This window comes from Mesocricetus auratus, unplaced genomic scaffold (genome assembly GCF_017639785.1).
Source record: "Mesocricetus auratus isolate SY011 unplaced genomic scaffold, BCM_Maur_2.0 Super-Scaffold_6730, whole genome shotgun sequence".
Taxonomy (NCBI): domain Eukaryota; kingdom Metazoa; phylum Chordata; class Mammalia; order Rodentia; family Cricetidae; genus Mesocricetus; species Mesocricetus auratus.
Window position 1 is genome coordinate 105,523,158 of NW_024429184.1, and position 26,824 is coordinate 105,549,981.

The window sequence follows — 26,824 nt, forward strand, 5'->3', positions numbered from 1 at the left end:
TTACTCTTTTGCACTTTGAATGCTGTATCTTTAATATAAAGTTTTTGACATGTGAAATAACTTCACCCTTTTTTCAAAAATACCTTCTATATGTATGCTGTGTTTAGCTTCACTAAATTTCTATTTGCAGATTCATAATTTTTCAAATATCAACAATGTTATTCACAATTAGCTCTTTCTTCTATAACTCCACCTATATTCAGTTTGAGTTTCTATCTTAGTACTATTACTTTTCAGGTTTTTTTAATGACTTTCATCTTTGTTACCAATTCACTCTTCTGACTGTAGACTATCATATGGGAGACAAGAAATCAGAATAATTATAGGCTATGCTACCTGTGCACTAACTGATCCATCACTGATGAACTTTGAAAGAAATGTGACTATTCACTTTTCACAGCATGCATCTGTTTTCAAACAACGATGTGTGAAGAGCTAGTAGGGAAGTTTGCATTTTATGCAATTACCAATATGTAATATAGTGTAGTAAATTCAGTTTGCGAGAATAATGTTATTTAAATGAATACTGGTAAATAAAATTAACACCAGTCAAAATAACTCAGGATGGCTACAGTATTAAAAATGAATGTTGACTTAGCTCAGTGGTACAAAGTCTATACAAGGTTCTAAGTTTGATTGCTAAGACTGAAGAAAAAAAGTAAGATTGAAAAGAAGAAAATGAAACTGAGTGTGGATAAGAGATGATCAGAACACCTTGACTCTTGGGTCTTGATTCTTGGCTACTATTAAGTACATAACATTTAAGATATTAACCAACTTCTCTTTTTATCTTACTTAACAACTTTAGTTTGAAATGGAGAGTCCTAATGAGTGCATGTGTGCGTGCGCGCGCATGTGTGTGTATCTATATATACATGGTTAGATGTATGATCAAAATAATTCAGTTTCTTTTATATATGTAGAAGATCTTGACAGAAGTTAACATTTTCAAAACCAGAGTAGGAAAAGATTTAGGGCCTAGAGATGGGGCTGTCCAGCTGAGAGACAAAAGAGTTATCTCGATAGAGGGAGTCATTATGGGGTTAGGAGAAACCTGGTGCTAAGGAAATTCCTAGGAATCCACAATGAGCCCAGCTAAGACTCCTAGCAATAGTGGAGAAGGTGCTTGAACTGGCCTACCTCGGTAATCTGATTGGTGAATATCCTAACTATCATCATAGAGCCTTCAACCAGTAACTGATGAAAGCAGATGCCGAGATCCACAGCTATGTACTAGGTTAAGCTCCAGAAGTCCAGTTGTAGAGAGGGACGAGGGATTATGTGAGCAAGGGGGAGTCAAGATCATGATAGGGAAACCCATAGAGAAAACTGATTGGAGCTCATGGACTATGGACCAAGCTGGGGAGCCTGCATGGGACCAAACTAGGCCCTCTGCATGTGGGTGACACTTGTGTGGCTTGGTCTGCTGGGGGGTTGGGGGAGTACCTGGCAGTGGGACCAGGATCTGTCCCTGGTGCATAAACTGGATTTTTGGAGCTCATTCCCTATGCTCAGTTTTGATGCAGAGGGGAGGGGCTTGGTTCTGCTTCAACATGACCTGCCAGGCTTTGTTGACTCCCCATGGGAGGCCTTATCCTTTCTGAGGATGGGGAGGGAAGCTGGGGGTAGATGAAGGGAGGTAGAAGGAGGGGAGGGAATAGGAACTGTGGTTGGTATGTAAAATGAATAAAAAATTTTAAATTAAAAAATAATAAAAGGAAATATTCAGACGTACCAAAGTTAATCAGTTATTTTAAGATCACTTATTCCCATTTGACTACATAAATATTGTCTGTGCATCGATGTTTTATTACCTTGGCTATGAAGTAGTCCCAGATACTTAGCTCGGGTGGGATGAACTTCTCTTTGACTGTCAGTGATTCCTGATTTACTGAAGAGGTTATGGGGGCAGATTCTCTGCAAGATACTTTTGATGGACTAAAGGGTTTATTTTGTTTTACTCCTTCAACTAGTAAAGAAACAAAGAAGAAAACAAATTATTATTAAAATACTATGTTCAATTGCCATCTGTACATAAAAGCTAAACATAACTACAAGTAACACATATAAATATTGCTTTGCATAACAACTTCTGCTTTCACTTTATATTGTCCATAATTATCTAAATGTTAATTTATATTTTGTATGTGGTGTAGAACAGATGTTGTATACGCATACAAAAAAAACACTCTACAGTTTACTTAGGATTATGATAGAAATTTCCCATATCCCTCTACATTGTGTTTTTTAAGGGGAAGAGGTTTGCTTGTTATTAAACCTAGGGATTTATGCATGTTGAGCACAGATTTTACCAGTAAGCTACCCCAATAAGCACTTGAAAAAAACAGATGACACAATATCAATATGAATTAAAAATAATGCCACACTTCAATCGTTCATTCAGTAACAAACTAGTCTCATTACACATTTAAAATATTTTATTAGAAAATATTTTTAATATTTTGACTTCCATAATAAATTATAATTATTAAAACTTGAAAAATGGGTTAGAGATGATCTCTCTAATTATTAGAATTACACAAAAGAGAAAACCCAGTCTTTATTTTACTTTCTACAAACTCTAAAATTACAGTATTTGCTTAGCATTTCCCCTTGAAAATTAAAAACAGTAGTTTGAGAAGCAAAAAATTATATGGGGGCTTGATTTAAAAGATTTTTATGAAACAGTGATTAAAGCCAATGCCTTGCACATGCCATGCAATTAATGCATCACTGAGCTACATATCCACAGGCTATAAAAATGTTCAATCAATATTACGTCAGAAGACACATTATCAATTATAGACAAACAAGGTTCTTGTAGACATAAGCATGGCCTAAAAGGCAAACATTTCAGATTATAACACAACAATATTTGCCTCCAATGGTTCCAAATGAGATTTACTTACCTTCCAAAATGATGTAGATATTTGTGACTTAATTACAATATTGGCTTATCATTTAGAACTATTCAACTTTAAAATACAACATGCACATGCAATGTATCAATCAACAATAACTTAAGTATAATATAGTAATTATGTGATTATGGAAAAGAAAGATGAATGAAATATTCATTTTCTAAGATATTGTTATATATAATAGTGGTTCAACAGTTAATTCATCTACTAAATGACTAAATGAACACAATCTGTATGAACTTTTGCTTTTATTCACATCTGATTATCAGCAGTGAAATTTCCAATATACATGAATAAAAAACAAAGGCATGTTTTATCCAGTAAGTGATGGAAACAGATGCAGAGACCTACTGCCAAGCTTTGGGCAAAGCTTGGTAAACTCTGCTGAAGAGAAGGAGGAAGGATTGATTGTACAAGCCAGGGGGTTCAAGGATGTTACAAGGGAACCCACAGAAACAACTAACCTGGGCTCACAGAAGATCACTGATTCTGAACCAATAGCTAAGGATCCTACATGGAACCAAAGTAGGCCCTCTACATATGAGTGACAGTTGTGTAGCATGGTCTACTTGGGATTACTAACAATGGGAGCAGAGGCTGTCCCTAATGCTTTGGCTGGCTTTTGGGAACCTATTCTTTATACTGCCTTGCCTTGACCAGTCTTTTTTTTTTTTTTTTTTTTTTTTTTTTGGCTTTACAAGACAGGGTTTCTCTGTATTGTTTTGGAGGCTGTCGGTCCAGCCTGGCCTCGAACTCACAGAGATCCACCTGCTGGGATTAAAGGCGTGTGCCACCACCTCCAGGCGCCTTGACCAGTCTTAATGTAAGGTGAGGAGCTCAGTCCTACCTCAACTTGATATGCCATGCTATGCTCATACCCACGGGAGGCCTGCCCCTTTCTGAACAGAAACAGAGGAGTCAGTAGGGGGATGGGCAGAGGAGAATAGAAGAGGAGAGGAGAGAAGGGAAACTGCAGTTAGGATGTAAAATAAATGAATAAATTTAATTTATAAGAAAAAAAAAGCCGGGAGTTCGTTGGTGGCACACACCTTTAATCCCACTACTCAGGAGGCAGAAGTAGGCAGATCTCTGTGAGTTCGAGGCCAGCGTGGTCTACAGAGCGAGTTACAGAGAAATACAGAGAAACCCTGTCTCAAAAAAGAAAAACAAAAAAAAAAACAAAAACAAAACACAAAAACAAACAAAAACCAGCAAAGGTATGCATGGAGGAAAAGCCTGATACAATCAAAAATACCATAAATTTTAAAAACATAACTCTTATTTGCTTTGAGGTATGCATGTCAAAACAGATTATACAGAAAAATATCCCTTCATTTCCTTGAAAATCTTGAAGCACATTCTGACATTCTGTACTATGGACATTTAGAAATGTCAAAGTCATTCTCAAAAGAAATCAAACAGAAATGAAGAAACGTGTATGAGGTTACTCCTAAGTCATGGGAATGAGAAATTAGAGAAATAAGAAAGGAAACACTGCTTTCTCTAAGTTTTCCTGTATTACCAGATTGTCTACTATGAAGATATTATGATAACAAACCAACCAAGGGGCAGAAGTGAGAGGGGGAAGGATAATACGTATGAGGGGGACTGAATACGCTCCAAGTGCATTGTATACATGCATGAAAATGGACTTAGGTAACAGGTATAATATAGTAATAAAAATAATATATCAAAAGTTAAGAAGTTTGCTTAACATTTATTAAACCATTTTCCGTTTTTGTGTGTGTATGTATGTACTTGTGTGGCAGTTATGCATGGGATGTATGCACATATTTGCACATGCATGTGGAAGCCAGTTTCAAGTGTCATTTCTCAATAATGTCACCTACCTTGTTATGTGAATCAGTGTCTGCCACCAGCCTGGAATCACCAACAGTTTAGCTAACTGGCTTGTAAGCCCCCAGGATCTACCAGTCCTCACCTCCCCTTCCCCAGTGCTGGGTAACAGGCATGTGCCAATATGCTTGGCTTTTTATGTGGGTTCTAGAGACTGAACCAAGTCTTTCCATTTGTACAGCAAGCACTTTATTGACTGTGCTAACTCTCCATCCCTAGCTTACCATTTTAAAGCAGAAATCACAAAACTAGTATTTTGTAACTAGCTTTAAACACTACTTCTTTAAGATCTTAATACAATCAGCAGAACACTTTCATTTTCAACTCTCCTACTGAAAGTCCACTTATCTTTGGGGTTTCTACAGAGAATGTCAGAGAGTACATAAAATTAATAATGGGGGATGTTAAAACTTAGCTCCAAAATGCAGGGGAAAGGGCAAATTACTTAACTAATGAGTTAAAAAAGTTTATGCTGAATGGAAAAGAAAAGGGATTTCACTTTAATAAAAAATAAACTCCAAATCCATTTCTGGTTTTAGCAAGAAAATTCAGGCTAAGTCTCTTAGAGGAATGCATACCATGAAGAGTACTTTAGGTATAAACCTACCTGAAATCTACAAATAAAACTTCAGAGTCCAAAATTGAAAATAATAAGGAAGCAATGAGTTAAGTTTTTTCTTAAATAAGATTGATAATTTTCAAAAACGGACATGATCCTATGCTGATATAACAACGCTTAACTCTCAAGTTCCTCTGAGAATCATTACCTCATACACTGTGTATTTTTTCTTTAAGTATTCATAAAAATAAATTCACGAACTAGATATAGTGACATACAGCTTTAGTTCCAGATCTTTAGAGGCAGAGGCAAGCAGATCTCTGAGTTTAAGGCCAGCATGATCTACAAATGAATTCCATGCCTGTCAGGACTATATAGCAAGACACTGTCTTTTAAAAAATTATAAATATTTGAATGGAAGTAGCTATTTTTTTCTCCAAATTCTATACCAAAGAAGATTCCAAATTAGTTGAAGTATAGCAAGAAAATACCAAAGCTGCTATTTAGACTTTTTCAGTAAGATAAGGGGAGAGAAGAAAAGGGAAGAACTGAAGAGAAGAAAAAGCAGGGAAAAGAGACAGAAAATAAGAAGGGGGGCACTGAGACACGGGTAGGAAGAGAGGAAAAGAAAGAGGAGAGGTGGAGGGAAAGTGGCTGGAGGAGGACAAAAAGAAGCCTTAGTGCTATGCGCACATGAGCACACAGGGCTAGGGCTGGTGACTCATGCATGTTCTGTAGGCAGCATTTTATAGACACAAGATCTACGACCAGTGTACTGCAACAGTAACTCTAAATTATTACACATGCCACAGTTTGGAAATATATACAACCAGTTTTGTTGCAGGACTTGAAACAGCCAAAAATGTCCGGAAAAAAGTCTACAGAAAGGCAATATGATTAGATTTAATAGCCTTATTAAACATCATTACCCACTGAATGAGGTTATCTAGGTCAGACAATGATGCACTACTTTTTTTTATGGCTTCTAGCTTTGTATATCAACCAGCCTTCATAATGAAATAAAAGATTATCTGTAAAAATATACTTTTACATTTCTTTCAAGCTGTCCTGGAAGGCTTCTTATCATGGCCTATTCTCACAAAAGTAAGTGGTACTTAAACATAAAGGGAAACCTGATATGACAGGGCCCTCACTAAAAACCTAAGACTAACAAACATGAATTCATTTCCCTCTAAAGTGAGTGTTTTCATGGTTGGCCATCTTTTAGAAGTTCTTAGCAATCGGTTACTATCGATGAGTGTTTGCTGTGCTCAATCATGTTTAGTCACTGACGTTTATGTTACATGTACTTGCCTCTTCTGGTAAAAAGTGTTACTCTGCTAAAGTGATGATTGTAACAGCATGTAACAGTCACTAATGAAGCACTGAACTTTCTTACAAGTTCTACATATACCAATTTTGACTTTCTGATCTATAGTTAGCATAAATAACAAAAGACCAGAGATAATTTTAAATGTCTTTGAAATATCTATCACTAGCAGTTTCATAAAAAATGACATGCTTACCACAAGTAAAATAGTCATTTTATATTTGATTCTACAATTAGAAGATAAAATTTTCTGTAAGCTTATTAAGAGAAGACTGAATTCAAAAGTTTTATAGCAAATTTTCTCACAAGACGCAAAATTCTAAAAATTACAATGCAAGAAGCAAAAGTATGGATTTCTAACTGTTTGCAGAAAGAATAATTTTTAAAAATTGTTCTTGCTAATTTTCAACTTTAACAATTATTACAAAATAAAAACACCATGAACATATATAATTACTACAATTATAAATATTAAAATTTTCATGTGATGCAGAATTCACAAAGAAATTTCATTAACATTTATTTCTATTATTAACTTTTTGGCTAGAATTCTCAGCTATCACTCTTAGTCAGGTGGCCACAGGGGGCTACATAGGAAAGCTAGCTAGCCGAACATGAGCCAGGGAACATCTAGGAAGCAGAGTTCCTCCATGGATATTGCCTCCAGGTTCCTGATGGGCATGCCAAACAAACCCTTCCTGCCCCAAGTTTCTTTTGGTCAGAGTGTTTTAGCACAGTGACAAAAAACAAAGAGTAATAATCAGGAAAATGATTACAACAAAGTATATGAGACATGCAGAAAAAAACTTTAGTTCATAAGAAAATTATTTCAAAACACTTAAGACATGAATTTATACCAGAGTAAGAAACACAATTACCAACTTTCAAATGTCTTTCCTAGCACTAAATCTGAAAACACTTCTTAGAGAACATGTATTTAGGGGTTCCAAATAAGTACTTCATTTTCAGTACACAGTACTTGGATACTGATTTGTTAGGAAAACAAAATACTCTAGACTACTCAATTTTCATTTGGCTAAATTTAAAAACTTAAAATACACATATTTTAATGCGGACTTAATTTACATCAACTTTCTGAAACACCTTCTTTTATCCCTGTGATGTTAATGCTGTCAACTTGACAGCATCTGGAATCACCCAAAGATGGGTCTTTGGGCACACTTGTGAGGATAACCTCGCATTGACTGAGTTGCTATTATGGGTAGTGTCACCTCCTGGCTGGGATACTGGATTATGTAAGTTTTTTGTCTCCTAAGTGCAGATATGAAAAGACCAGCAGCTCCAAGTTCCTCTTGCCATGACTTTATGCCATGACAACTATACCTTGAACTACTACCTAAAATAAACATTTTCTTAAGTTGCTTGTATCAGGGTATTTTATCATAGCAACAGGAAAAGAAATTCCTTATCTACACCTAAAATTGCATGACTTCCGTGCTGTATTGGTGTGCTTTAAGAATACAATAATGTGTCTAAAAAACCAAGTCTTCAGTTTCATTTCACACTACCAGCCATCATTCTGGTATTTTACCCTGACTGTTTTCTGGTCCTCAGACTCTTCTCCTGCCTTTCAGATTATTTGCTTCACAGGACTTGCTGCTTCTGACCACCAATACTCTGTTACTCACTACTTGCCGCTCTTCATTCAGTCTCTCACTCCTCTCTTTCCCTTGACTTCTCTTTTTCTTCCTGTTCCCTTTCAAACTACATTAGTGTTGGAACCAAAAGCCTTTCCTCTTCATCAACTGATAAATGATGCAATTTATAGTCCCTGTAAATCACATCGCTCATAGTTCCTGTAAGTGCACTTGGTATGTCTTCCGTGACTATATCCAGAACAGTTTCTGAGTTCTCAAAGACAGATGAGCCTAAGTTGGATGTGTTTACATTTAGCCTTACCACAAGATAACGGTGTTTTCATTATTTTATTTGGCTAACCTGTCCCCAATCCAAATGGGTAAACATAGAGATAATTTCTGGCTATTTGATTATGTTTTATTATTGGAGAAAATGTTTAGGATTATCATTTATTAAGATCCTTACAACTATACCAGCAATAGATTGTAGTGTTTAAATAAGAATCAACCTGACCTTTGAGTAAGGCTCTTCAGATTTATCTGTGCTCAGCACAAACACGTGGAACTGGGGCTAGCGATTTGGCTCAGCGGCAGAAGCTTGCCTAACATGCACATGGTTCTGCGCTCAATTTTTGCATCAAAGCAAAAGAAAGTTGAAGCTAAGATCAGGCTAATACTATACCTTGTATCTTGAACCATATATGAACATTGCTTAGCAAAACTTATCCCATAATATTTAAATTTAAATAATAAATTTAAAAAATTACGTCTTAAATAATATTTTAAAAGTATTAAAAATTGAGCAAAAATTAATTTACCAATTATTAATTTAATCACAAACTCCATGACCTTTGAATCTAATGTATGTTAAGGTCGAAAATTTTTTCTTGAATTCAGATATATGAAAAATACAGTCAAGGTGAATTTCATAGTCATTTTTTTTAATTGATAGAAAATATATCATGGGAAGTAACTTTAAAAACCATTGTGATGCCGGGCAGTGATAGTCAGCTTTCCAGTATAAATTAAGCCCTAAATCTTATCCAGGTAATCCACAAAACTAGAAAACCAATATTATAATGTATGTTAATAAATCAGAAAAAGAGAAAGTTTAGAAAGCATCATGAAAATTATTTTCAAGTTGAAAAGGTGGGTTGTTTTAATTCTATTTAAATATAATAAATGTAGTTTTAACATCAGTAATGAAAGGATACAATTACTTAAAGCTATTTATTTTCCATAGTATTAAAAACACTTAGAAATCCAAAAACTCTAATAGCCAATCATAATATGCAAATAATAAAGCAGCCTCCTGGGAAATGCTTTCTCAGTCATTTCAAGCCATACCGTGATTTTCTATGATCAGCACTAGCAACCTTTTTCTTTTGGTTTTGTGCACTCAGAAATGTTAAAATTTAGGAACAGAAAATATCCAAAGCCAAGTATTTGAAACTACAATGGAATAGCAGATAGAGTTTTGTAAAATGCTAATCATTGTTTTAAATCAAAACTATGGCTTGAGTAAAAGAAATTTGTCATTTTTTCTTAAATGCCAAACAAAACAAACTATCCCATTCTATGCAATGCTTCAACAACAACACAAAGCAAGCTAAATTGTAAAAGCCTATTTCTAAAGCTAAGATCTTGCCTGCAAGAGTGGGAGGGCTATGAGAACTGATGGCTGAAAGAGCTTTGGAAAAGCCCACACATTCCATGGAGAATACCACTACCTGGTGAGGGCTAGGCATAGCAAAGTGCCTTCCTGCCAAAGAAAGAAGAGAAAAATCTGTATTTGGAATAGAACAAAACCCAAAGTGACAGTGTATTTCAAAAGAAACGAAGATTTTAATACTGAGACAAATTCAAGTTCATTAAATAGTCTAATCGTTGGTGCAGGAGATGCTTAGACTGAAAACCGCACCAGAAGCTTAAGCACTTCATTTTCTACCACAGTATTCTTTGTTGATGGTCTTGTATTACAAGAGTTTTCTGACACAAAATCAAACACAATTACAGTCAATAGTTATCCAGATGAATAAATCTTCAGCTTTATAAGAAATGAGAGGAAGAAGAAAGAAGGGGGAGGAGGGAAAAGGCAGTAAAGACTCACCAGATGAGGCCTTTGAGTGTGTCTGCACTCCTCCACCAAATACTGCAGACCACATATTTTCATTTAGGGGGTGGGCTACAATCCGAAATAGTTCATTACTAGAATGTGTTGCCAGTCCATGAATGAACAGGCTAAGATACACTGCAGTGAGGATTTCACAAAGCAAGACTGTAAGTCCTGACTGGGCTTCTTCACCAGAAGAATTCAAAAGCTGAATTAGACAACTTATCCCTAGGACCAAACAAACAAACAAATAAAGCCTGCCATTAACAACAACAATAAAAAAATCTTTTAAAGTTAAAAATTAAACACATTTTCTACTTTTTAAAAAATTTAATCAGCATTAAATATTCTCTCCCCTCCACATGGATTCATAACCAATAGGTTACTATAGTTTACGAGCAATTGTTAAAATACTTGTGCAATTTAGATAAACTGAATATTAAATCTTGTGTCAAATCTCACAGTTAAAATGTTAATACCAAATATTTTGATAAAATATTTTAAATTGTTTAAGAAACAATTTAACATAATGAGCTACTTTAATACAGTGATCAAGGAAATATTTATTTGCTAATGTCTTGTGTAACAAGAGAGTTTTGTGACTAAATTAAAATGTAACCAAAGAATTTGCATTGAATCTAGCAATATTTAGCAATGATCATCAAATAGTAAACTAAGCCAAATCTACTTTTTATCATTTAACATTTCAAACAAGGTTAAAAAAAATAACTCATATATGTAAATTATTTATACCTGGCCATTGAGCTGGTGATGTGTTGGGAGTTACTGATTCATCTAAACTTCCTGTTCTCAAAGAATGCCGATGGGCAAGCAGTACTGTCTGATACACCATTCCAGTGAACTGATTTGTTTGAAATGAACTAAGAAAGGAAACAATATTTAAACCTAAGGTAAATCCCATATGTAATATTCTCATTCTTACACAATTTCTAAATTACCTTAAATAGAAGTTTTTGTTTTGTTACTTGTAAGTTACATGTTCTATGGTGCTCTATTATATTAATACAATATCCTTTAAAGTGTAAATATAAATATTCTAAGCTAAAACAAATTTTACAAGTGTCTAGTAAATTTATGTAATGAAATATGAAGAATACATTTAAAAACACACTATTTAGGGCCACAAGAAGCAATCTTATATGTATGACTTTAAAACAAAGCTATTTGATTGAAAATGAAGTGGGTATAGGCTCAGTTTCCCTCCACTCATAGATGTAACATAAACATCTATCAATGGATTGATTCCCTCTGAAAGAAAGACAGAAACTAGTTGAGAACTCCCAGCCACTAGATAATTGAAAAATATGTGTATCAAGTAGGTAGGAAAAGCTATGACACATTCAGCTATGGAGTCACTTCATTACAAACTTGGGTAGGTATCTATCTTCTTGTGAATATAAGGAAATGGGTAGTCTGTAACTCTTAAAGTTCTTCACAACTACACTCTTTTTTTTAAACTAGTGTTTTGAGACTTCTTTCATGAATATTGCTTACATCATTATTCATTCCTCTTCTCACTCAACTCTTCTTGTGTCCCTCTTGTTCTTTTTCAAATTCTTGACTTACTATTGCTATGTGTATGTGTGTGTGTGTATGTGAGAGAGGGGGGAGAGGAAGAGAGGGAGGGAAAGAGAGAGGGAGTGAGAAAGGGAGGGAGGGAGAGGCACAGAGAGAGAAAGTACACACATACAACCTACTGAGTCCATTTAGAAATGCCTAACTGTTCATGTGGCTGATCAGTTGGTACTGGTAACCCATCAAGAGATCTGTTCCCTGGAGAAAACTCATTCATTCTCCCTATCTCAGCAGCCATTGACTGCTTATTAGCTCTAAATCTACTGGTGGGGTCATAAGAAATTTCCCCTCTCTATGATGTTTAGGCAACCACACTGCAGAGAGTTCATGGCTCTTGTTTATTTTCCATGTCTAGAAGCCATTACCTTGAAGCAGGAATCCTGGTTCTCTACTCTAAAATCTTCCTCCCTCCTCTTTCATGATTTCCCTGAGCCTTAGGTATAGGGTTTATGTTATTTTGTGTGTGGAGGGCAGTGGGGGGATTAGACACCTCATGCTCAGTTAACAGGTACCAGGAAGTGCTACTACCTGGAAGTAGGGACAGGACTTAAACAAAAAACAACAGAGAGTTCCCTCTGCTCTTATCACCCACAGACCTGGTGTTGACAAAACACTCCAGGCAAGAGCTATCTATGACCTGGCTTTTAATCAACTTGAATTAAAAATTAAAGACACAATCATTAACCCTTCATTTGTGGCAAAATGGATGGATCTTAAGGACATCATATTAAATGAAACAAGATAAGCACAGGGGGAAAAAATACTGCCATTTATCTCACACATACAGATTCTATAAAAGTTATCTCATGGAAGCAGTTGAGTAGAATAATGCTTCCCAGAAACTAAGGAAAGGAGGGCAAAGCAGAGAAACTGTGTAACAAAATCAGAACTTCAGTTAGATAGAATAGTGTCTCATGTTCTATAGTACAGCACAATGGCTACTGTTAATACTATGCTATTTCACAATACCTATGACAGGGTCTTGAATCTTATCACAAAGAATAATAAACACCTCACTATCCAGTTTTGATCACCAGACATTGTATACATTGTGATACAAACTGTAATGCATAAATATGAACAACCAACATGTATGAATTTAAAAACCAATTTGCAGTCTTAAAATGAAAAAAGACTTTCTTGTATTTTATTTTGCGATGTTTTGTTTTATCTTTTAGAAGCCTGTACTTTTCTAATGAGACAGAAAGGAAGTTGATCTGGATGGAGGTGAGGTGGGGTGGAACTGAAAGGAGAGTGAGGAAACTATAATCAGTATATATTTTATGAAAAAGAATATATCTTCAATAAAAAGAAAAGGGCAAAAAATTTCTAAAATGTAAACTCCAGCTAGAGAGAAAATAGTATATATTGCAGAAGAATGCACCAAGATATAGAAAATAAAATGGGGATTTGCCTGGAAATGAAACCAACAGATAAAAGAATGCATGAAGTTAAAAAAAAATGGACGTAGAGTTTCAGTATCTGTCTCAAAGAGTAAGAAATAGAAGACAGGTAATGCTTAGAGAAATAATTTCAGAGTATTTCAAAGAACTAAAGCTACATACTAGAATGTCACTGTTTAGAATTTTAACAAATTATACTGAATATAGGATTTGAAGAGAAAATTCCTAAATAGGAAATCTGTAAAAATTTCTCAATTCCATTTTAGTCACTCCTTTGCCTATGTGCCTCAAGATCTTGGTTATATACCAATTATAGAACTTATCATTCAAGTATGTTATATTATCATCCATTCATCTACCTGTTTTTAACCAAAGTGATCTTAAGCAAAGATAATTTTACTTATTTTTAGTTTCTCAGTATCTATACAGTACTTAACATGATGGTAGTGATCAATTATAAGCAGCTAAGTAAGTGACAAGTGTCCTTTGTCATAAAGGTATAAACTGAAATTTCATAGATGAAAAAATATTCAACATCTCAGTCATGTGCTTTGTGCATTACTGAAGGCAGTGTTATGCATGGTTTTGAATTAATAATGTATAGATAGGAAGTCTCACTGTTTACTGAAAGTGATCTTAAATTCTACAAGAAGGTATTTACCTGTAGTTATGACTACCACAAAGGCACTGATAAATACAAGCAGAAAGTGAAGCTGCTAAAGTATGCATTACATATACCTGAAAAAAAAAATACACAATTACTTTAAGTAGAATTTTTTAGTTGTAATTTGGCCAGAAAGGAAATGAAAAGTCCTTTGCTTCTGTAGGTTAATTTCTTCTTTTTGTCCCCCTAAGAACAGTTTATACTCACAGAAGTCACTGTATAGAAATGTTAAAGGACAGAATTCTCAAGCAGATATTACAAACCACACTATTACCAAATTTCTCCATAACAAAGGGGAGAAGTATGAACTACTCAGAACAATATCAAACCCCTCAAAACACAGTTTGCCTTTTCTTAAACAAAATATGAATAAGTAGTTGTAATGAATGACAGTTCACTTATGACAGGTCACTGAAGAAAATGCTAGCATTCAATATAGTCGTCCGAGAATGAAACTTTAGAGAAAGGAAAAATAAGAAAGGCAGTTGTAGTATGAATAATAAGAACCCAAAGACAGATATTGGGGTTCAAATTGAAGACCCGAAAAGCAAAGCAGCCAACCACTAGAGAGTTCTTACCTAGGCTCAGATTAAAAGGGCTATCCTGTCCTTAGTGACTGCAGACTGACTGACTCCTGTCTCCTCCTGTCTTATATTCCTGTCTAGTGCTGGGATTAAAGGTGTGCACCTCGACCACCTCCTGGCCTCTATGGCTGACTAGTGTGGCTAGCTTTGCACTCTGATCTTCAAGCAAGCTTTATTTGTTAGATCATAAACAAAATATCACATTTCCCCTTTTTTTGTCTAATACAAAAAGGAAGACTATAACTAATATAAGAAAAACTATATATAAAAAGTACAGTAACTATATACAATATATAAAGGGAATAAAAACATCAACAATGTCTAGTCTATTTGCATTTGGCAGTGAAGGCAAATAACTATTTGAAGGAACAAAGGATTCTAACCTGCTATGACAAAAGCTATAATAATAGAAGCCAGGATGAAGAAGATTAAGGCAGAAGAAAGCAGGTTAGAATATAAAAGATTATCTGATTATGAAGGGTTAAGTCTTTCATGTAGATAAAATGAATAATGAAGATAAAAGTCTACTTGCTTTTTGGGTTTCAACTGTCAATAAGACGTGTGGTTAAAAATATCATATAATGAAGCTAGCAGAATGCAAATATGACAACAATAACTGGTAATATCTCTCCAATATAGGATTTCCATCTATTTCTCTATTCACTGGTCTGTGATTTGACCCATGAACAGAAGAAATATGTGAACCCTGAGCTTACAACTTAAAAGGCAATTCTACTCTTGTTACTGTTAAATCCCTGAACTTTATGTGTAACAAAGAGAAACCAAGTGTTACTGGGCTATGAGGTATACAAACACTTGGATAAACATTACTCTGTGTGATTCTCAAGGGTATTTCTAAAAGACAAGAATATCTGAAATAAGTAGTCTGATTAAAACAGATTGACCTCTCATTTGCCAATTGACTGGGAGATCTAACAGGAAGAAAGGGTAAGAAGCAACACTTACTGTTTTGTCATCGCCCTCCCTTCTCCATCTTCAGGGTCTAACTGAAATATGAGCTCTTCACTGGATATCAAGCTGTTTACCTTTAGAATAGAACTTACTCCCTAAGCCTTGAACCTGGACTGGAACTGTAAGGTCAGTTCTTCTATTCACCAGTTTACTAAGTGGAAATGCTTGAGCAGGGTTAGTCATAACAGTCACTGACTGTGGTGGCTTAGGTGAGAATGACTCCTGCAGGCTAATATATTTGGAATTTTGTTTCGCAGTTGGTGGACTGTTACAGAAGGATTAGGAGGTCTTGTTGGAGGAAGTTTGTTACTGGGGTGTGCTTTGAGGTTTCAAAGACCCATGCCAACCCCTGTCTTTCTCTGCTTCCTGCTTATAGATCAGGATATAAACTCTCAGCTACTGCTCCAGCCCCATGCCTGCCTTCCACCACAGTTCACATCACAATGATCATAGACTAACACTCTGAAACGGTAATCAAGCCCCCGATCTAATGCTTTTCTTTTATAAGCTATCACTACAATGACTAGTAACTAAGATAGTCAAATATGCCAGTTACTTATAAACAATTTCTTTCCTCTTTCTCCTTTCCTATTCCATTACACTCTTCATATATCCTATTGGTTCTACTTCTCTGAAGAGACCAGTTTAATGCATTTGGCTTGCCTGCTGGAGGATATAAGACACATAAAGTCAAATCTGTCAGTCACAAGAAAATAAATGGGGCTGTATCACCTAGAATCTAGTTATACACCAGAAGGATCAAGAATGAATGAATGAGTTCAGAGAATAGTCAAGTTGGCTCAAAAAAAGAAATGACAAATCAACTGATGGAATGAAATTAAAACCAGTCATATTTCAGGACAGTTCTTAAGCAGCAACAGGTATTTAAGAAGGCAAAGCTAATATGATACTGCATAGATTCCTATAATTAATGCTAACAGGCCAGAAAGAAAAAGGATTTTCCAACAAACCAGAGTTTGCTCCCTGGGGCCCACATAGAAGAGAAGTGATTCCCAAGAGTTGTCCTCTAACACGTAAGTTAGCATTCAAGTATGCACGCACGCATGCAATACAATAAAATATATAAGTGTAATAAAATAAAGTAACAGAATTAAATAAGGAATGTGGTTTGTTGAAAATGAGCAGTTTTCAGGAAATCAATTTTCAAATTACATAGTATGTGCTTTAGGGGTTTCTACTATAAAGTAATACAGGAAAAGAAGTGAGGGGGAAACTTAATAAACTGTAAAAGTTAAGCATACAAAAGAGGGTAAAATTGTGGAAGGAGAGTCTACTATCAGGAAAGTAGAAAATCAAACTAGTATTGTACTGTAACCTGGGAGGTAGCAGGAATCTTAAGACGATGTCAGAAAAACATCCCGAGGGATATACTAAAACTGCCAATTACACGTCATTAAAAGAATCTCAAGAAAGATGAATTGTAGTTTCAATGGGAGATAACGTACAGTGAGATGGATAAGATTGTGTGATCAATTAAATTAACTATCGTATGATTAGAATATTTTAAAGAAGTTCCAAGTTTTTTAGTAACAAATCTATTCCTGAGCCTCTCTCACAGATGATTCAATAAATCTGGAACAAACTTAGGAATTCAAACTTTTAAGCAGATAATTCTGCTCCCCTTCAGAGGAAAGGTAACAATATACTCGACATTATTTTTAAATTGTCTACCTTAGTATTGTCAAGGGAATAATTCAGTTAACTGTTAGTGCTTTTACACCAAAATATTAAGCTTCTATCCTTTAAAAAATATAGTATTCCACCCATTGAGAACATTCTATCCTTTATAAACTTAAGAAGGGTCAGAGAGATGGCTCCATGAGTTGCACCCGTCACTAAACCTGATGACATGAGTTAGATTTGCAGAACTCATATGGTAGAAAGAACTGACTGACCTCCATGTGTGCAGTGGCACGTGCGAACTCATACACATACACACAATTTTTAACTCAGTAAAAAGGTTAAGGAATCACTAATATGTATATATATATATATATATACTTATTGCTTCTAAATATATGTGTGTGTTATTAATTGTGTTTTGTGTGTTTCTTGGTGTGGATATAGAGGCCAAGAACAACTTCGACAACTTGCAGTAATCTGTTTTCTTCTTCAGCCATGTACACAAAGCATCCAATGCAGGTTTTCAGGTACTAAGTGTCTTTAACAACTAAGTCATCTCTCCATTAATCTTAATGAAGGTGATGAAGATTAAACAATTGACACACTGAACTGACAAAGAGCTCAAGTATCCTATAAGATGTAACACAGTAAGTCTGGCCTATAACCAGATTCCTTAAGTGGCAACTGTTAATACAATAGATACTGTGTCTAGTCTGGTGTTTTAATTTGTTTTATTAGAAAAGATTAATATATCTTCATCTTATCATTCTGTGTAAGTAAATTAAAAGCTTAAAAATCAAACTGAAAATACTCATAAGAAGCAAAATAAACCAGATTCAGGAAAACAAATGCTTGAATGTAGAAGGAAGCCTATTTGGGGAAAGAGGAAATCAGGGAGAGAAGAAATGAGGACATAAGGAGAGGAGAGGTCTAACAGAGAGTGTATGTGGAAATTACAATTGAACATTTATACATGTGCAAAAATGACATCAAATCCATCATTTTATCTAAGAAATACACACTGGCAACAGAAAAGCTGGAAATGAAGCATACTTACTTTATTGCTTTGGCTGTCAGGATGAGGTGGTGAATCAAAATTTATTATGGCATGTAGAATATCATGTGTAAGATTACTAAGGTGCAATAATGGATTGGCAACTACTGTTTTGGCACTGGCTGTACAAGCAAAGAGAAGAGGCACTGAAGTTTGTTCTGACAGAGGGCTAGGAAATATTGGTTCTGTTGTTTCCTTAAAAATAAAGAGGAAAACAAGTTAAACAACTATTTTTAGTTATAATCTACTCCTTAGTAATTCAGGGAATCTTTCAAGTAGCTTCAAAATTAAAAATAAAAAAGCATTCAGAGTACATACACCTGAAGTCATTATGACCTGAGGAGGTAAATGTTTCTACAGCTTTATCTAAAATGGTAATACACTTAACACTCCTCCATAAAGTAAAGCTCATCATCTCAGAAGGCATTAATAAGACTGTGTTCACACAAATTAAGCAAATCATAACATCTGACAAGATCTGTTCAGCAATTGCAATGTACATAGCTCCTCCAATTCCTATTATGACTACACATAAAGATTCATTCCTTGAGGCAACTGTAACAAAGAAGATCACGTATTAGCATTTAAAACCAAAAACACAACCCCAAAAGCTACTTCAGACATACAATATCTTTTTCTTTAAATAAAGCTTTAAAATTTTAACATAATTATATTACTTCCTCTCCTTTCCTGCATAAGCTCTATGTTTGACTGATTAAAGCTATGTACCTGCCAGTGTGAGGGCACATGCCTTTAAGTGCAGCACTTGGGAGATACAGGCAGAGGCAGGAGGATCTCTGTGAGGTCAAGGTCAGTCTGGTCTACATAGGGAGTTATAGACTAGCTAGAGTTACACGAAGACACCTTGCCTTGAAAACAAAAGAAAAATGTTACATACCTGCTGAGATTCTTGTAAAAGCAAAATTAATTCCATTCTCACAGATGCAAGACCCCCACCATGAGAGCCATGAAGTATGCAGTAACTAAGAAACATTCTCAAGAGTGACTGATACTTCAAGAGCCACTGTCTTTTTTCCTGGAAACTTTCTCTGTGTTGTTTCACGTTTGTTTGGTGATGTAAATGATCAATATCGTCACTTAATCCAGATTCCCCTGCATTTTGACTAAATGTGGTCTGCAGCTGTTCTGCATCTGAGCAAAAGTCACAAGTCCTCTGAAGAGCTACTACCTCTTTTTCAAGCCAGTGGTAGAGTTGGTAACGCAATTTCCCACCATCTATTTCATAGCCAGTAGATAAAGTACGAAGTTCCACTGTAAGAATCTTTAAACAAGCTCTAAATTTTAGTTGAACAGCAATTATATCTTCTGATGGATTTAAAATATCACTTTCATCTAGCGTGCTTAAAGAGTCTGTGTAACTGCTTAAGTCGTCTAATTTTTTATCTGTTTTTCTTGGCAAAGGTTTTATTTCTTTCATTGAAATAGGAGGATCTTCATTGTCTTCATCATTGTCACTATCCCATTTCAACTCCAAAGAGTCATCCTGAAATACCATACTTGGTTGGCTCCAGTCAAAAGAAAAGGTGGAGTTTGACTGTCTCTCTGAGGAACCCTCTGAAGAAGATTCAAAACCATTCATCACTGACTGTGACCAGTCAACAGCAGAAGACTTATCTTCTCTTGTACCCGATTGTAATGGAGAAGAATCTTTACTAGTAAAAAAACTAGATGCTCTACAAAAGTGTTTCGTTTTCTTGACAACTTTGGGCATCTTTGACAATACTTCCAATGCCAACATGGGGCAGCCAGATTTTAGGTGAGCACTCGCAGTAGTAAAAAATAATCTTCTTTCACTTAGATTAATTGTTCCTGCCAGTCCACTTTTTCCGGTTAAAGCCATGTGCGTTGAAAATGTGTCAGATGATCCAAAATGACGTCTTAGCAAAAGTGGATGTGTCCTTAGATAATTGTAGAAATTAAAAACTATAGGATTACAGGCTGACATCATGACTTGATCTAAAAGAAAATTCACTTTATAAGTCAAGAGAAGCTCAATATGTGAACTAAGAATTTATGACTGTATGAAAATCCCCTTTCTCTTTGAGGAAACTTGACCAGGTCTTTGGATGAAGTATAATAGACCACACTAATCCATGTAACTGAATAGACAAGAACACACTTTACAACTGTATTTTAAACGGAAATAATGATAGACTCTTTTCTCTCCATTCCCTGTATACACTTCTTCAGTAAGATGTCTTCTCTGACCACAAACACTATCCATACCCACTGAGGAGTTAAACTCATACAAGTCCCACAATCTTAAACGCCACTTACATGCAGTTAATTTGCACATCTCTATCTTCTCTTTCCTAAATTCCCCATTTCATTTCTATTTAAAGACACATACTTTTAACCTGGGGGTTTCTTATTTGATGTGCCCTTGGGGCATACCACCCTTTATTTACCATACCTCTTATGATTAACTTGCTTTTTTCAACCAGTTCTTTGCCCAAAGGTCATTTACTTACATAAGTATTCTTGATCTAATCGATGCTCTGTCAAATCATTCACTATTGGTCAAGCTAAAAATCCAGGAGTTACCCTTAATTTCTTAATCTTTGACACTCCATATAAAATTTACTCACACACACACACACACACGCGCACGCACACATGCATGTTCACACACACATGCATGCACGCACGCACACAAATATAGAAAGAAATAAGAGTTCTAAAGGATACATTTAAAATAATCTATATGCTGCTGATCCCAAGAAAACAACAATGGTTAGTTTAAGTTCTCCTATAATATCCCTTAAGTCAGCTTTCTTTACACTGAATATATTTTTTCCTGTAAGTATTATAAAACTGTTAAGTGTAATAACTCAACATTAAAAATTGGGTTTAAGCTGGGCGTTGGTGGCACACATCTTTAATCCCAGCACTCGGGAGGCAGAGACAGGCAGATCTTTGTGAGTTCAAGACCAGCCTGGTCTATAAGAGCTAGTTCCAGGACAGCCTCCAAAGCCACAGAGAAACCCTATCTCAAAAAACCAAAAAAAAAAAAAAAAAAAAAAAAAAAAAATTGGGTTTATATTATTACCATTTCTCCAAAGTTTTTAAAATTAACTCTTAGCAATATTTATGTTTAATATATTTATTTCATAAAAATAGAAAATCTAAAGTTCTCTACATTAAATATCTTTCTGAATAAACCCCATGTAGTCACAAAAATTTTATTCATTATTACATTAGACCAGACAGTGGACTACATCCTGAGAAAACACTAGCAACATTTTATTAGAATCTAGAAAGCATAAACTTACCTTCATCTTCTGTAAATGGTTGCTTTATTAATGTTTCCAAAGCAGCACTATAATCTTCTAAAATCCAATGTGCTATACTCCGAAGAAAGGGATCACGATGTGCATTTATGTTCGATGAACTGAGTTCATTGATTGAAGAACCAATTCCCAAAACTTTTTTGCGTAAAATAGACTTGTATGTTGCAGACTTATCAAATTCAGACTCAAAGAGTCTTGCTATTACAAGAGCCAACTGAATGTCATTCAGTTTCTCAAGACATACCTTAAAAATATCGTTTATAAATAAAGTCAGATTTTAACAGAAACTCAACCTATTTAACCATAAATGTATAGGGATTTATTAATCTCTAAAGTTTACAAGCAATAAATGCAATTATGGCATGCATATTGCTTATTTCAGTAAATTAACATTTGTAACATCTGCAAATCTATTCTCCATTACAAAATTATTTGACCTCAGGAAATGGAGAACACTAGCCAGTATAACCTATACTTTTTTACTCTTATATCTCAACTCTTCTAAATTCACCTGAGCAGACTAGAATTTTAAAATTAAAAAGGTCTACAAGAGCTAGTTCCAGGACAGCCTCCAAAGCCAGAGAAACCCTGTCTCGAAAAACCAAAAAAAAAAAAAAAAAGATAATTTTTTAAATCAATTAAGTAAAGGAGTCAGATATACTTTAGTGTGCAGAGTCATGAATTACTCATTTTACAAAACTTGCTTTATCTTCTGCAAAATATCACTCCAGCTAACTTGTAAAAGTGTAAAAGCTACCATGAAATATCAGTTAATTTAGGTACCTTGCCTTGTATTATTTCTACTAGTCAAATTAAAATAAAAAAAATAAGATTTAAATGAATTGCTTAAAGAAACGATAACGCTAATTAAAAAGAAAGCTCAGTCGGGCAGTGGTGGTGCATGCCTTTAATCCCAGTACTCGGCAGGCAGACAGAGGTCGATCCCTGTGAGTTCGAGGCCAGGTTGGTCTACTGATCAAGTTGAAGGACAGGATCCAAAGCTACACACAAAAACCCTGTCTCAAAAAATCAAAATCAAAGAAAGAAAGTTCAATTATTTACCTCAATTGCATCTCTGAGGCAACCACCTAGAAGAAAAAAAGCTGCAGAATGTTCAAACCGTTGCTTGCCTAATAAAGAAAAGGCATTTTTCAAAGCTGCTTTACGCCACCTCTCTTCCTCAAAATTGTGTCCAAAAAACTGTGTCATTTTGGTGTCTTTTTGAGCTCTATATAGGAACAAAATTTATGAAAATTTTAAAATATTACTTTGGAATCACCCTTTTACAGTTGGGACTTCAAAATTAGAATTTTCAAGGACTAAGATGGATAATTTGAATGCAGTCTGCACTACAGAACAAGATTCAGTTACAAAAAAAAGTTATAACAATGAAAACAAAACATTTGCCAGTTCATAAACCATTATAAATCTGCATCTTTACCAGTAAAATAAGATTAGGTAAGCATTTGCTTTTATACATAAATCTCATAAGTTACTTAAAAAATTCTCTTACAAACTGCAAAGTGCATACTGCATTAGCATCACTAAAAAAAATCTCACCTTTAAATTCATTCAAAATAATTTTACTAATACACAGTTACATTAAGATAATGTAAAAATTAACATTTATGCTAGTATAAAATTAAAACCCCATCAATAATTTTGTTTTACCCATTTAGAAATGTGATGGAAGATGTCCTTCTGTATGTTGTGAATGCATGTTTCTCTTATTGCTTGATGAATAAATGCTGACTGGCCAATAGCCAGGCAGGAAGTATAGGTAGGACTACCAGTCTAGGAGAATTATGGGAAGAGGAAAGGCAGGAAGCAGTTGCCAGAGAGAGACACCATGTAGCTACCAGGTAAGGTAAGACACCTGGGCATTCTCTGGCAAGATAAGGCCATGGGAAAATACATGGATTAATAGTTATGTGTTGATAATTAAGAGACAGCTAGTCAATAAGCCTGAGCCACTGGCCAAACAGTTTATAATTAACATAAGCCTCAGTGTGTTTGTTTGGGACTAAATGGCTGCAGAACCAGGTGGGACATAAACTATGGTCCACAGAAATGACTTTGGTAGTCAAAAATCAATGGAATCTGATAGAAAACAATCCTGAAAAACCTTAGATTTTTAGAAAACTCATATATTTATACTAAAAATTTCCCCAGTAGTTGCCATTCTGAAACAGAACCTCCAACAAATGGTAATCATGAAGACTAAGTGCTGTTGACAAGTGAAAACTAATGAGAGCATCTAGAAGAGTAAGTTTCAGGGACACCCTGGCCCATGCCCTTCAATAACAGAGGACCAGACTCCACTATCTTATCCTCCTCCCCAATGCCGATGCAAATTCATCTTGACAGTTCTGTTTTCTACTCCACTTCCTTTCTCCCTGCTTCTTGGTCATGTTCTTAGAATAAGAAAACAAACAACCAACCAAACGATTTTAGACTGATAAATGCTGAAACAAACTGAAGCGACATCATCTGGTTTCTTCTAACATGGAACAGAAGTAATCTTTTTCCCTATCAAGAATCTCCTTTAGCACAAAAAAGCAACTAAGAACATATTCAATAAAAACATGTTTTACTTCATGCATTTAATCTTAATTAAAAATGACTTTTAGCTCTGAAGCAGTCTTTTACTTACCGATATAATCCCCAAATCACAGCCTTTTTTTTCATTGCAAGGTAGAAAATTGCAGCATCTAAGGGATCATTATTCCTATGAAAGGCTGCTTTGGCTACCTACAATTGGAAAATAGTAGTCAATCTTTTACAGAAATAGCTTGTGAGTGAACAAATAATTTCTCTTATATACAAGATCAGTACATGCTATTTCTATGTGAAAATTTAAATAAGCATAAACACATAAGTAAGCACATGCATATATACATAACTAGTAAGAGAAGCATTTATTCGGTGCAGCAGAGTGTACACAGACGAGGTGACAGGGCTGTAGAAACCATCCTAAACTGCTGTACTTTTCTCAACAAATACTTCAGAAATTCAGATGTATACTAGTAAATAAATTTGTTAGCTAAAACTAAACATATATAGGCCTAGTGGCAAAGGTCTCGAATCACAATAACTCAAGAGTTTGAGACAGAAGAACTGCATACTCAAGGCCAGAATGAGCAATGTACTGAGATCATTAAATATAAATTATGATGCTGTTACTAAAACAAAATGGAGTACCTAGTATCAGAGGAGACAGGATGCCATTAAACAAATATTCAAAATATACTATTTTATTTTTATACCCCAATAAAAACTTACTTTTTCTATGCATTTGCGCAAGATGCGAGAATTTCGAACCCACCAGCCCACACCCATTGCTCTCAGTTCAGCCCAAGTAGGATCATCTTTCTGCATGGCTGGCAACATGTTCAGCAATTCCTCTTCTGCTACCGAGTGAAATGCCCATGCAAAATGACCAGTAGAGAGGCCTGAAGAAATGTTGAAAATGACACTTATGAACAATGATTATCAAAAATGTATCTATTTTGTCCAATAAACATAAAAATGGTTTTAGGTTTTTAATTATTTACATAAATTAGCTCCAAATAACCTCAGTTAATGTCAATGAACTGTATACATCAATAAAGACAATCCGGGTGCTTAAAATACAGAGTAAAATGACATTCTTTAACTTTGCAGAGTCCTTTTACCATAACTGATGAAAGAGTAAAATCTTAGAAATAACGTAAGTGAAAGTGTAAAGGATTTTAAGGAGACATCTGTCACTAGGTACCCATCTGTATTTATAATTTAAGAACTTTCTTAAATTATCCTCTCTGTGGCCACTTAAAATTATAATAATGTTCAGCTTCTATTCTGTCTTCACTCTACATTTTATTTAATATTACTGATGAAATAAATGACTGTTTACAAGACAAGATTTATCTCAAAGAACCAAAGTCACAGAATCAAAAGGGTAAAATGGTGGATGCAAGCACTGAGAGGAGGGGAATCATCAGGCATCAAGTTTTATCAAATAAAATGAATAAACTCTAGAAATCTGTTATAAAAATTATAGCAACACTCAACAATAATGTACTTTTGACTTTCAAGATTATTTTAAAGATAGACTGCATGTAGTATAAAGAATATATTTGTTAGAAAAAAACACTGAAAAGATTAAGTATAAGCAGACAGAAAGGCATAAATGTCTAAAAGGAAATAGGAGAAATCAAAATGTAAATTAAGAATGCCATCAATGGTGCTGGAGAGATGGCTCAGAGGTTAACAGCACTGGCTGCTCTTCCAGAGAAATGGAGTTCAATTCCCAGCAACCACATGGTGGCTCACAACCATCTGTAGTGGGATCTGATGCCCTCTTCAGGCATAAAGATGTACATGTAGATAGAGCACCTGTATGCATGCACAAATAAATAACTAAATAACTAAATAACTAAATAAATAAGTGAATCTTGAAGAAAAAAGAATGCCATTATGAGGTCATCAGTAGGCTCAAAACAATCAAATTCTGGAACTATAAGAAAACAATTAAAATAGAGTATCAGGAACTGTGGTTTTTGTTTTTTAAGTATAATTGAGCTACCAGTAGGAGAATAGAGAAAAAAAGGAAAATAAATTTTTCAAACAATAGTCGCTAGGGCCATTCTGAAATTAATCAAAATCAAGGGTGCTCAGAAAGCACGAAGTAGGCAGAAACAACCTGTAACTCTGCATGTAACTACCACCACCACCACCAAACATGCAGAGAAAAGCAGACTCACACACACTAAACAGTCTTACTCACAGGAAGAGCAAGAAGATTTATTGCTCCTTGAAAATGAAACTATCAACAGAACAAAATGAAATATTTAGGGTTAGGAGGGAAATCTACCAGTCTAGAATAATACATTCAGCTAATTATTCTTAAAGGCTTAAAGAAATACTTCCTCAGGAAAAGGAAAGGAAATCAGCTCTTCAAAAAATATTGAGATGTTCTTCAAGAAGTAAAATTAGACAGGTAAGAAACTTTCCATAAAGAAAAAAATCACTGAAGAATAATTAAATTAAAATAAAACATAGGACTTGAAACTGTAAAACAACTTGAAGTCCATGACTTCGACAAAGATATGATTGCAGTACAGACAACAAAAATAGGCAAATGGGACATAAAACTAAAATGCTGCCAACAGCAAAGGATGAAAGGCACCAAGAATAGAAACAGTCCATAGACTAAAAGAAAGTAGCAGTCTGTACA

General features: G+C 34.9%; 1 protein-coding gene across 4 annotated transcripts in view; it reads right to left on the reverse strand.

The window, feature by feature from the left end:
* Positions 1–26,824, reverse strand: part of Dmxl1 (Dmx like 1) — a 136,132-nt gene that overhangs the window by 46,336 nt on the left and 62,972 nt on the right. For 2 of the 4 annotated variants that reach the window (XM_040741834.1, XM_040741833.1), the window contains exons 20-30: positions 24,889–25,058; positions 24,260–24,357; positions 22,669–22,834; positions 21,589–21,850; positions 19,194–20,272; positions 18,299–18,490; positions 14,039–14,115; positions 11,132–11,259; positions 10,376–10,606; positions 9,914–10,027; positions 1,815–1,969 (exon numbers count right to left, since the gene is read on the reverse strand). In XM_040741834.1, coding sequence (XP_040597768.1) covers positions 1,815–1,969; positions 9,914–10,027; positions 10,376–10,606; positions 11,132–11,259; positions 14,039–14,115; positions 18,299–18,490; positions 19,194–20,272; positions 21,589–21,850; positions 22,669–22,834; positions 24,260–24,357; positions 24,889–25,058 — 2,672 coding nt within the window. The remainder of the gene's footprint in view (positions 1–1,814; positions 1,970–9,913; positions 10,028–10,375; positions 10,607–11,131; positions 11,260–14,038; positions 14,116–18,298; positions 18,491–19,193; positions 20,273–21,588; positions 21,851–22,668; positions 22,835–24,259; positions 24,358–24,888; positions 25,059–26,824) is intronic. The other 2 variants (XM_040741836.1, XM_040741835.1) reach the window with 1 other exon arrangement.